The sequence below is a fragment of the Bombina bombina genome, chromosome 9 (genome assembly GCF_027579735.1).
Source record: "Bombina bombina isolate aBomBom1 chromosome 9, aBomBom1.pri, whole genome shotgun sequence".
In the NCBI taxonomy this organism is placed as follows: Eukaryota; Metazoa; Chordata; class Amphibia; order Anura; family Bombinatoridae; genus Bombina; species Bombina bombina.
In genome coordinates, this window is record NC_069507.1 from 258,752,981 (window position 1) to 258,765,331 (window position 12,351).

The window sequence follows — 12,351 nt, forward strand, 5'->3', positions numbered from 1 at the left end:
ATGCTAAATAGTTTCTATATTTTGTCCTGATTTTAGAAATACCCAAGGTTTACATGATCTTTGCTTTTTTTGCAATTTATAGGGCAATAAATACAAGTAGCACTTTGCTATTTCCAAACCACTTTTTTTCAAAATTAGCGCTAGTTACATTGGAACCCTGATATCTGTCAGGAATACCTGAATATCCCTTGACATGTATATATTTGTTTTTAGAAGACAACCCAAAGTATTGATCTAGGCCCATTTTGGTATATTTCATGCCACCATTTCACCGCCAAATGCGATAAAAAAAAAAAAAGTTCACTTTTTCACAAATTTTGTCACAAACTTTAGGTTTCCCACTGAAATTATTTACAAACAGCTTCTGCAATTATGACACAAATGGTTGAAAATGCTTCTCTGGGATTCCCTTTTTTCAGAAATAACAGACATATAGCTTTGGGGTTGCTTTTTGGTAATTAGAAGGCCGCTAAATGCCGCTGCGCACCACACGTGTTTTATGCCCAGGAGTGAAGGGGTTAATTAGGGAGCTTGTAGGGTAAATTTTAGCTTTAGTGTAGTGTAGTAGACAACCCCAAGTATTGATCTAGGCCCATTTTGGTATATTTTATGCCACCATTTCACCGCCAAATGCGAGCAAATGAAAAAAATTTTTTACATTTTTCACAATTTTAGGTTTCTCACTGAAATTATTTACAAACAGCTTGTGCAATTATGGCACAAATAGTTGTAAATACTTCTCTGGGATCCAGAACCCAGTTTGCTAAAAAAAATGCCTTGCTTTATAAAACAAAATAAAAAAAACATTTTTCTGTAGTGTAGCTACCCCCCCCCCCACTCAATACCCTCCCCCTCCCAGATCCCTTTTGCAACATTTATTCCCCCCTCCCTCCTTCCCATACATAGCATTAGCACTTAATGTAGCGTGCGCACTCGTTCCCCCCGCCCCCTCGTGCAGACCTCAGGAACAGGATCGGGAACTTCACCAGCGATGGGCCGCCCACCCGCCTCCCTCGTATCCCTCCCACGCCACCAACGAATCTGCACCATCGCTGGCTCTCTCTGCATCAGTTTGCCTAAAAAAGGGTATTGCACGATGCCTCAATATTGATGCATCACTGCAATGCCCTGAAAGCGGCTGGAAGTGATCAAGATCACTTCCCCCGCTTGAGACCCCTGAGGCCATACCAGGTATGTTCCTTGGTCGTTTATGACCACTTTTTGTAGGATGTGCCTGGTACGTTCTTGGCAGTTAAGGGGTTAAAGGGACATGAAACAAAAAAAAATGAGAGCGTGACATTTTAAACAACTTTCCCATTTACTTCTATTATGAACTTTTCTTTGTTCTAATGTAAGTCTTTGTTGAAGAGATATGCACATGCTTTGAACACTACATGAAGTGCAGTTAAGAAGAAAGATCCCAGTTATTCCATTTGATATTGTTGTAATAAAATTTATCTTAAAGGGACAATCAACACCAAATTTGTTATTTTTAAAAAAGAAAGCTAATCCCTTTATTTACCATTCCCCAGTTTTGCATAACCAACAATGTTATAGAAATATACTTTTTACCTCTGTAATTACCTTGTATCTAAGCTTCTGCAGACTGACTCCTCAGATTTTTTGACAGACTTGCATTCCCGTTAGTTAGAGTGACTCTTAAATAACTCCAGTAGAATGAGCACAATGTTATATATAATGCACACATAAACAAACAGTACATGCTATTAGCTATTCACAGCCCCAGAGTCAGAAATCAGCCTAGAAGCCTACATAGCTTTAGCTTTAAACAAAAAATACCAAGAGAAAAAAGCTAATTTGATGATAAAAGTAAATTGGAATGTTGTTTAATATTACATGCTCTAGTTTAATTTGGACTTTACTGTCCCTTTAATAAACTAATTTAATTAAACTCTCTATGAAATCCACAAAGAACTTGAGTTTCTGTTTTATTTGTTTGTTGGCTAGTTATTAAATATCAGTATTATGATGTATTGCATATTATAATAGCTTTATAAATCAGGAGAAATAAATAATAGAGATGATGAACGGCATCTTTGAAAATTAACCATTGTAATATTGATAGGTGTTGAGCAAAAGTCCAGGACAGTAAATTGACTTGAAATAATTGCATTGGTTTATAGTATAATTTTCCAATTTCTCTATATTTTATTATTATGGGTTTAGTGCTTTAAAGTTTGTATGTTTATTTGTTCTTTTATTTCAGAAAATAAATGTCTTTATAGATGAGTGTCTATACTTAAAATTGCCCTGGTGGTCATAAAAGCTGATGAATGTGCGTTAACGTGTAGCTTTCTTCTGTACTTTACTATAGTTATAGGTCTCAAACAGTGGTGTAGAACACGTACTTAGACTATTGGGTGAAAATCTCTGACATATTTGGAGAGACTTGTTATTGAATTATAAAATAATTTTATGAATTCTTCAAAAGGCGTAATTCTGTACTCAGTGGGTTTTTTTTCTTAGAATAACTGTGAAATGAGTGTCTGTTATAAATATTTATTTACAAATATCTTTAGCTAGCTTATCTCTTCCTTGTGTACCTTCTATAACCTTCTTTGCGTACCTTCTATAACTAAAATAGCAAGTTTGTTGATAAGCTTCCTCTTCACCTCTATATATTGTGTATAGATTAACTAGATCATGTTTCCATACTGTGATATGGTAATGGAAAAAGTATTGGGTTTAGAATGATTAACATTAACAAATAGTATAAATACCAAGCTGGTCTACAACAAAATTATTCCTTAACAAATATCCATGATGAAGTTTATCCTGCTCTGTGTGCTCCTGGGAGTAGCTGGTAAGTTTTGAAATAGAAAACATTATTTCCAGTAGATTATAACAGGAACTCAATCCAGGCAGCAACCAATCTCTCTATCAATCAAATTATTATTTACATATAACCCAGTGCTATTGATTTTTTTTGTATTATTTCATTTTAAGTAGAATGCAAATTAATTGCACAATACAATTAAATAAAAATATTTTAAGCAACATGAGTAAAAATTTGTATTGGAATATAGAGAAAAGCAAAGTAGATGTGGTGTTTCATTTTGGTAAAGGATAATATAATATATCAACTATGAGTTGAAAGACAACAGTACGCATTAAACGTTTGTTGAAATGTAACAAACCATATTTCCTCCAAGCCTCTCTGTGTAATATAGTAATGGGTGATACAACTGAAAATTGTAGCTACATAGTCATTTTTATATTTTGATTTCTGCCAATTTTATAGATAACAAAACAGACACCCCATTATTATTTTAATACAAGCAAATAATCTCACTGAGAAATCTTAATAATAATAATCTTAAATCTATCAGTCCAAAAATAAAAACAAAACTAATCTGTTTTTTCAATAATATTCGTACTCAATAATTTTCCATTTTATTTTTAAATATTCAATGACTTGTTTCCCTCTCAAATATACCAAATTGTGAGTTTAAAAAGTTTCTCAAAATAAACTAAAACTTTTGTTATTGCCCAAAATTTAAAAGACTTGCTCTACTTTATAAAAGAGTTAAAAAAATTACATTCAATCACTAGATGATAAATTAATCTAGGTATTTATCTGATAAGAAGTTAAATGTGTCAATTAAAATAATCAGATATGTAAATGCCTTTAGCAGAACAATCTGATTCTGTACTGAAGTTCTGACAACTGGGTTGATGTAGACTGACCAATATATTATATCTAATCATATTAACTCTTTGTAACCAATACATAAATAAATATATTCATGCCTTTTACTTTCAGATTAGTGTGATATGATATGTGTTGTGTATGAAATTTAAGTTATAAATTGAAAATGTATAATTTTATTTTATGTATCTAAAACTTTTCTTTTGAAACACTAAAACCACTTTGTATTTAAAATATTAAAAATGTCAAGTATTTTATTAGGGATTGTTGAATGTTATTGAAAATTCATTACAAATGACATATGCTAACCATTTGTCTCTACTAAATGAATATTGAATGAATAAATCAAGTTTACCTGTATTGATGAATTGATTGTATGTCACACATTAAATACATCATAGTTTAATTTTTATATTTTTGAATTATTTTTTTAATTAAAACACTTATTCAGCATTAATTTTAATAGACATTTTTTTTAATTAAAATTATTAACAATTATTGTAAAGAAACATATAAATAGTAATTTTAGAAATTGTAAATAGCATTGATATACTAACCTATATTCACTAATGATACAAAATATTTGTTAATCAGAAATAAATATGTATAGCATTATTTATGGCACTTTCTTTCAAACATTCAAAATATTTTTCTTAATAAATGAATTAGGAAACTATGTTTAATATTGTTCTGTATAATTTTATTACAATATAATACTGTGATTACATTCCATGCTGGCACCTATTTTAAAACCATCCCTTAGTTAGAAAGCATCCTTTAGTAACCCCTATAAAAATATCAATTTTAAATGTCTTACTCTACAGCTGCATTTGATGATGATGATAAGTAGGGATGGGCGAATGTTTTGCAACATTCGAAAAACGGCATGAATTTTAACACATTCGTTCGTTCGAATCGAATTTCGAATGTTTACATAACATTCTAACATTCGATTTTCGAATGTTCGGTTTCGAATTTTACGATTACATTCGAAAATATTCTTTTTGAAAAATTCGAATTTAGATTGTAATAGTATTTCTAATGCTTTTTCTTTAAATGTAATATTCGAATTATGCAATATTCGAATTCGAAAAATTCGAATTTAGATTGTAATAGTATTTCTAATGCTTTTTCTTTAAATGTAATATTCGAAATATGCAATACGTGTATTCAAATTTGAAAAATTCGAATTTAGATTGTAATAGTATTTCTAATGCTTTTTCTTTAAATGTAATATTCGAATTATGCAATATTCGAATTCGAAAAATTAGAATTTAGATTGTAATAGTATTTCTAATGCTTTTTCTTTAAATGTAATATTCAAATTATGCAATACGTGTATTCGAATTCGAAAAATTCGAATTTAGATTTTAATAGTATTGCTAATGCTTTTTCTTTAAATGTAATATTCGAATTATGCAATACGTGTATTCGAATTCGAAAAATTTGAATTTAGATTCTAATAGTATTTCTAATGCTTTTTCTTTAAATGTAATATTCGAATTATGCAATATTCGAATTCGAAAAATTCGAATTTATATTTGAATTCGAAAAATTTTCATTTATATGTTTGTAATAGTATTTCTAATGCTTTCTTTAAATGTAATATTTGAATTATGCAATATTCTATATGGAAACATTCAAAATGATATATTTGTATCTATTTGTGAATCAATTTACTAGATTCCAGCCCTACCACATGAACTATTGAACTTCTGAATAGTATTTGTTAAAAAGAATGTTAAATTCGAAATTTCGAATGTGGACATTCGATATAATTATAAACATTCGAATTCAAAAGTGACATTCGAAAACTGTAAATAACATTCGATTTTCGAATTTTTAAGAATATTCGTTCTTATCGACATTCGGATTTAGAATTCGAATTTCGGTAATAACATTCGTTCTACATTCGAAATTCGAAAATTTACACATTCGCCCATCCCTAATGATAAGATCGTAGGAGGTTACACCTGCGGCAAGAATGCTCTCCCGTATCAGGTGTCTCTGAACTCCGGTTACCATTTCTGTGGTGGGTCCCTGATTAACAGCCTGTGGGTTGTGTCTGCTGCTCACTGCTACAAAACGTAAGTTACATGAATTGTTTTCGTTATGTTATAAGTTATATTGTTTGTTTTTTGTGTACTTTTCAAAGGTATTTTAATTTCTTTATTTAATTCTAAAGAGTTAACTTTAGTTCATTAGGCTTTACAACTTTTCTCATGACTGGATGCTTTAAATATGCCTTTTATATTTATTGCTTTTATAAAATGCATTTTTATTTAAGACTGTGTTATACATTCCTTTTTAATTCTTGATCTCATCACACCTGCAGAAGCATCCAGGTCAGACTGGGAGAGCACAACATTGTTACCAGTGAGGGCACAGAGCAGTTCATCAACTCTGCCAAGGTCATCAGACATGCCAGCTACAACTCCAGGACCCTGGACAATGACATCATGCTCATCAAGCTCGCCTCTGCCGCCACCCTGAACTCCTATGTGAAGGCTGTAGCTCTGCCCTCTGGATGTGCCGCCGCTGGCACCAGCTGTCTGATCTCTGGCTGGGGAAACACACTCAGCAGTGGCAGTGAGTAACTATCACTAAATACACAGTTTACAATGTTTTAAGAAAATATCAGTTGATGCAAACAGACATGAACTATTGGATGTTTTTAAAAGAGTCTTTCCCATATTCAGTATTTCTAACAGACTTATTGATCAAAATAAAATATACACGAAAAAAATATTTTAAAAAATAATTTTTTTCACTTTTTTTAAATCATAATTAGTAATAAAATAATTATATAAATGTCTGTTTCATTTGTAGCCAACTACCCAGATCTCCTTCAGTGCGTGAGCGCCCCTATCCTGACTACTGCCCAGTGTACCGGTGCCTACCCAGGAGAGATCACCAACAACATGATCTGCGTTGGATATCTGGAAGGTGGCAAGGATTCCTGCCAGGTAACATCGCCTGTCCTCATAGATGGAGCTTTTTTACAGTGCATTATAATTGCATTTTTTTTCTTCTGCAAATGATAATATTTTATTTCCATATTTGTTTTATTTTTGACATTTGTTTTTAGATACAGTCTATAAAACACATTTTATTTTAGACTTGACATATATATGTACACTTTCCTTTAGATGCTCACAACTAATATGATTAAGATTATAATTAAGAGTTGAATTCTCTGTGATAATAATTTTCCTTCTTTCAGGGTGACTCTGGCGGACCTGTGGTGTGTAACGGACAGCTGCAGGGTATTGTCTCATGGGGCTATGGCTGCGCTCTCAGGAACTACCCTGGTGTCTACACCAAAGTCTGCAACTACGTCTCCTGGATCCAGAACACCATCGCTGCCAACTAAAGCTCTTGTATTATGAGATATATCCTGACTGGATTTAATTTAACATAAGATGATCTTTCTCATGGATATTTTAAATAAATAGGTTATTTATTTTACATGTCTTATGAATTGAGTCTTGTGTATATAAGTATAATTTTGCAAATATTTTAGGACTTTAAAGGGAAGCTTTACACTTAAAAAGGGGCAAAATGATGCAATGCATTATTAAGAGATATAATAATAATAATAATAAGCAGGAAAAGCCAAGGCAAAGGGTAAAGTATTAAAATGCTGCGTGAAGTAGCAACAGAAAGTTAAAGGGACACTGAACCCAATTTTTTTTATTTCGTGATTCAGAGCATAGAGCATGCAATTTTAAGCAACTTTCTAATTTACTCCTATTATCAATTTTTCTTTGTTCTCTTACTATCTTTATTTGAAAAAGAAGCCATCTAAGGTTTTTTTTTGGTTCAGAACTCTGGACAGCACTTTTTTTTTTATTGGTGGTTGAATATATCCACCAATCAGCAAGGACAACCCATGTTGTTCACCAAAAATGGGCCGGCATCTAAACTTACATTCTTGCATTTCAAATAAAGATACCAAGAGAATGAAAAAAAATTGATAATAGGAGTAAATTAGAAAGTTGCTTAAAGTTTCATGCTCTATCTGAATCACAAATAAAAAAATTGGGTTCAGTGTCCCTTTAAATTGAAATACAAATGTTTGTGTTTAAATGTGAAAAGTTGTAAAATTGATGAAGGTTTGGGATATGCACTGAACATCTATTTTTGTACATCACTGAAACTTTGGGTTGAATTCAGGAGTACACTTGCACCTGATACCTAATGAAGATGCCCTGGTTTCTCACACATATTGTAAATACATATGTAGGAATGACCAGCTTCTAATTAAGGTGAAATCCTAATTTATAAATGTAAAGCCTTCTGAAAAAAAGGGTCACTATTTGACTATATGCAAGTATTCACAAAGCATTAAATATGGGGAAGTTCCAAATTTATTTACTAATGCAGGTCTTATGTATCATCACTTACTATAACAAGTTCCTCTCACATAATTACACAAAAAAAACTATTTTCACTTGGTAAGCGATTACCAGCTACTACTGAACATGCACAGAAGTTTACAGGTTATGCATATACGAGTCTGTAATTGACCAATGGCTGTCACATGATACAGGGTCCGGCAAGGTGAAGTAAATTGTGAATTTTGACAGAAAAAAAAATGTACTGCTCATTTAAAATTCAGAATAAGTGCTATTGCATCGTCTTTTTATTATGACCTTGTTTTTTATGCAATTATACTGTATTTAAAGGTACTTTAACTAATCAGGAACTTTTGCTATTTGAGGTTTAATCAGCCCTCTACCAGCAGCATTCCCCAGAAAAGCAGCCATTCACTTGAAGGGATCTGTGTCTAAAATTAAGATTAAATGAAATCAAGTATTGCTTAAATATTTGGAAGATGAATACCGAAATAAACTTGCAAATAAGAACATCAACCAAATATGCTCCAGAAAATTAAATATGGCTTTAAAATACAATTATCCTCTGAAATGTGTCAAGGATGTTGATAAACCTTAGAATAAATAAAAATTCTAAACTATAAGATGCCATATAGCTTTCGATAGTTGTTACATAATATTAATGCAGGTTTTCTCAAATACATAAGCCCTAACAATATTTTCCTATCTGAAAATAGATGAATCAACACTCCAAGAAATCTGGCCTTCTAGGAATACTTTAGGGCAGGATGGTGTTTATCTTAATGTATTACATTTTGGAACTAAAGCACACTTAGACCCAAATTACAAGTGGAGCTCTAATGCTACCGCTGGATGTGATATCAATATCACTGGAAAGAAAAGCCCGGTTGACAGAAGTGGAATAAGGGCACATTTGACCCCCACTTAATTAAAGGAATGGAAGGTTCTAAGAAATGGGCTGGAGGTTAAGTGAAGGTGTTAAATATCCCTCCCCTGAAGAGGTACATCACAAATAAGCCCAGGAGCAGCACGGATGGAGGTGTTTGCCCGCCCACCCTCCCCAAATTAGGGCTTGAAGAGGTTGGTTGTCGCAGCTATGGCGGGGTGCTTGCTATGGTCTTTTGAGGCTTACGCCTGATGGATAATGGCTGGTACGGTTGTTGGTAACAGGAAGAAAAGTGATGGTGTACGCCCCGCCCCAAAAAGAGGGTGGGGGCTTAGAGAGAGGACAATAAGCAAGCACTGTGTGTATTTTAAGATAAAGAAAGGTTATAAATGTTTATAATAAAAGTTTAACTTGTTGATTGTTTATAAATAAATAAGCTGCTGCCTTTTCTTCCCCATAAACTGGTGGTCTTGTTTTCTTTGGGTTGTCATGGAATGGATGACTTAGAAATGTGGGGTCATGCACTAAAATTAGGTCACAAATTGATTTTACAATTCCATGGTAAAACAAATTTACCAGAGAAGGTTTAGTGCATCCTTTTCTTTCTTTGAAGATTGAGACCACGCTAAATATTGCTGATATTAACAGTTGAAAATTATTGGTTACACTAGAGCGAAAGACAAAATAGTGCTGAATTTAAGTGTTAATGTTAAAATAAAGTTTCACAAAAGACATGCAAAACATTTTCAAATAAAGTATTGCACTCATATATACACATTTTATAATAAAAAGTATCTTTTATATTGATTAAAAAAAAAAAAAAAAAAAAAAAAGGGTTTAACATGGTGTTTCACTGGGAAGGGATCAAAGGTGTATATACACTAAATATATATGTCTAAATATGTGTATGTGTGTATGTATACATGTGTATTTATGTGTTTATAAAAGTAAATACATACATATATACACAAATATACACCTATATTGACATGTATACACACATATTTATATATAAATTAAATATATATATACACAAACTTCCCAGTCAAATACATTGAATTATACAATATAATTTTAAATCAATTTTAATATGTTGTTATGTGTTTTTAATACTTGAAATGTCTATGTTTTTAAGATAGGAATTTAAAGTATTTCATTGTCACATAGACACATTTTGTTTAGTGCCGCTTCGGGTTTGCACACGAGCGATAAAGAGAAAAGGCCCCATAGAAGTGGAAAGGGAGTCGTGATATAAAAACTCCAGAAGTTAACGCACCTGAGTCTATCTCTGTCGCTCTACATTTTTTATTTCAACTTGTAATACCAGTTCAGACGTGCAGTGAGCCCTTAATAGAGAGAACAATGTGTCTCTCTACTTGTCATTTAGCCCTTGGATTATTTCACTTACTGAGTGACTTTTCAGTCACTGCAAACATTTAACACATTTTGTATTTATGTATTGATTTATTGAATTCCAAGTTTATGGTATTCCTGTGAACGTTTTATTTTAAATGTAGCTTTTCTCCTGGCTATGTTTTTATGCCTTGTTTGATTACATGAGTTTCCCCTGACACCATAGAGTTATTCTTTCTATTTCCCCTTTCATAACCCCTGCTGAAAAACACAGATAACATTTCAGATAGATTCACAATTTTTGTGCATTTTTGTGCATTTTAAAACAACTATGTGTAATGTCTTTAACCTTCTCAGTCAATCTCTTGAACATATTTTCTATCTTTGGGAACTTGAATTACATTTTAACCCACAAAACACTCTGTATAATTATTAAAGCAGTTCTTCTGCGTGCCTTAGTCTTTGCTTATGATCTCCCCGAATAGTAGCTTACCATAAAACCATAAATCTATGCTACATGCATGAGATATTGTCACCTGATCCAAACACTCTTTAGAAATATCTAGGGATCTCCATATAATAATTAAAAAAAATGTAGTTTCTTCTTTAAAACCTCTTCCCGATGTTGGGTCATTGCATGCCGTCCTATTTGCGCTGGGCTTTAGCGCCGTTAGGACGGCATGCAACGTCCTAGCCGTTTGGCTGTACTAAAGCTAACAGCGATTCTTGAATGGGATCGGGTCACAAGTGTTGTAGGCCTGCCCCCTGACCCAATCCCATCATTGAAATCTCACAATCGCAATCACAATCGCGTGATTTCAATTTGTTTACGTGAGAACATTGTTTCGATGTAGACAAATTTAACCTAACATGAAAGGGTTATTGGAGAATATTAAATAAGCAAAATAAACAAGACATACCGGTAGTTTTCCAAATCTCTATTAATCACATTTTTATTGAATCTCTGCACTAAAAGCAAAGATACATAGATATCGTAAAGTGATGGTAAACTCTGTGTAACATAAATCTATCAGTCTCATCTGTGTGTTATCCTTAAAATATACTCACATTTCCATCTGACCACGTATATTAAAAAATATTTACAATGAATGAATTTATATTACATTCTTATGCGATCCCCCTCCTGCCCCCCGCGGTCCTCTAATCATGCTTTCTGAACATCATCCATTCAGTAAGCATGTCGTTCAACAGGCTTACTTCTATGATGGAGAATACATCATTTAGAGCCGTGCGCATGCGGTATTTAATATTCGTGTTTGTAGCTAGCAAAGGCTTTGTTGTGTTCAGCTGGTGGGATCACAATGCATGTCATATTGTTTGTAGAAGTGAAGTTATGGGGGTGGAGAGGTGCTAGAGCATTATTATAAACGGCACAAAATATAAGTATGTACTAAAAATAAAATGTTTACCATCACTTTAAGGTACATCAGCTGTATTGACCTGCAGAATTATTTTGTGAATCTGGACTTAAAAGGGGCCTATTTACCTATTTGGATAACACATTTTTATTTAGTGGATCCTATAAGAAAATAATAATGAAATAAGATAAATAAATACATAAATTCATATAAACACCCTAGCACCTGCATGCATACATCATTTCTTTTTAATACCATATGTAAATATATAGAACTTACATTATCATTTTCTACAACAATTATCAACTTGAAGATATCTCACTTTTTCTAATTAAAATGTATCAACAGTTTAGGCAGCTCTGAACAGTGGAACATCTGATATATATATTATATCCTATAAAAAAATACTATACAATCTTACAATTGTAATATTTTGTTTTTTAATTGGTAGACATGTGCATTCACGTTCGGACAATTGCACATTCGTCACAAAAATCTGAATGAATGCACAAAACAAAAAAGAAAGAAAATAAAAAAATACTGATGAAAATCGTCAGTATTTATTTGTTTACTTTCATATTTTTAAGGGGTTAATACTTACCTTAGCACACTCTCCATGCTCTACAGAGAACACTAAGGTGAGTATTGTAGCTGCAGGTGATACTTATATTAGCACTCTCTCCATGCTCTCCAGAGAACACTAAG

General features: G+C 32.4%; 1 protein-coding gene across 1 annotated transcript; it reads left to right on the plus strand.

Annotated features, from left to right (window-relative positions):
* Positions 1-5,608: 5,608 nt before the first annotated feature.
* Positions 5,609-7,043, plus strand: LOC128640545 (trypsin-like; the record flags this gene model as incomplete). The annotated part of the gene is made up of 4 exons (XM_053693015.1): positions 5,609-5,757; positions 6,006-6,259; positions 6,500-6,636; positions 6,894-7,043. Coding segments are annotated over 4 exons (690 nt in total), but the record flags the coding sequence as incomplete, so codon positions are not given.
* Between the last annotated feature and the right edge of the window lie 5,308 nt (positions 7,044-12,351).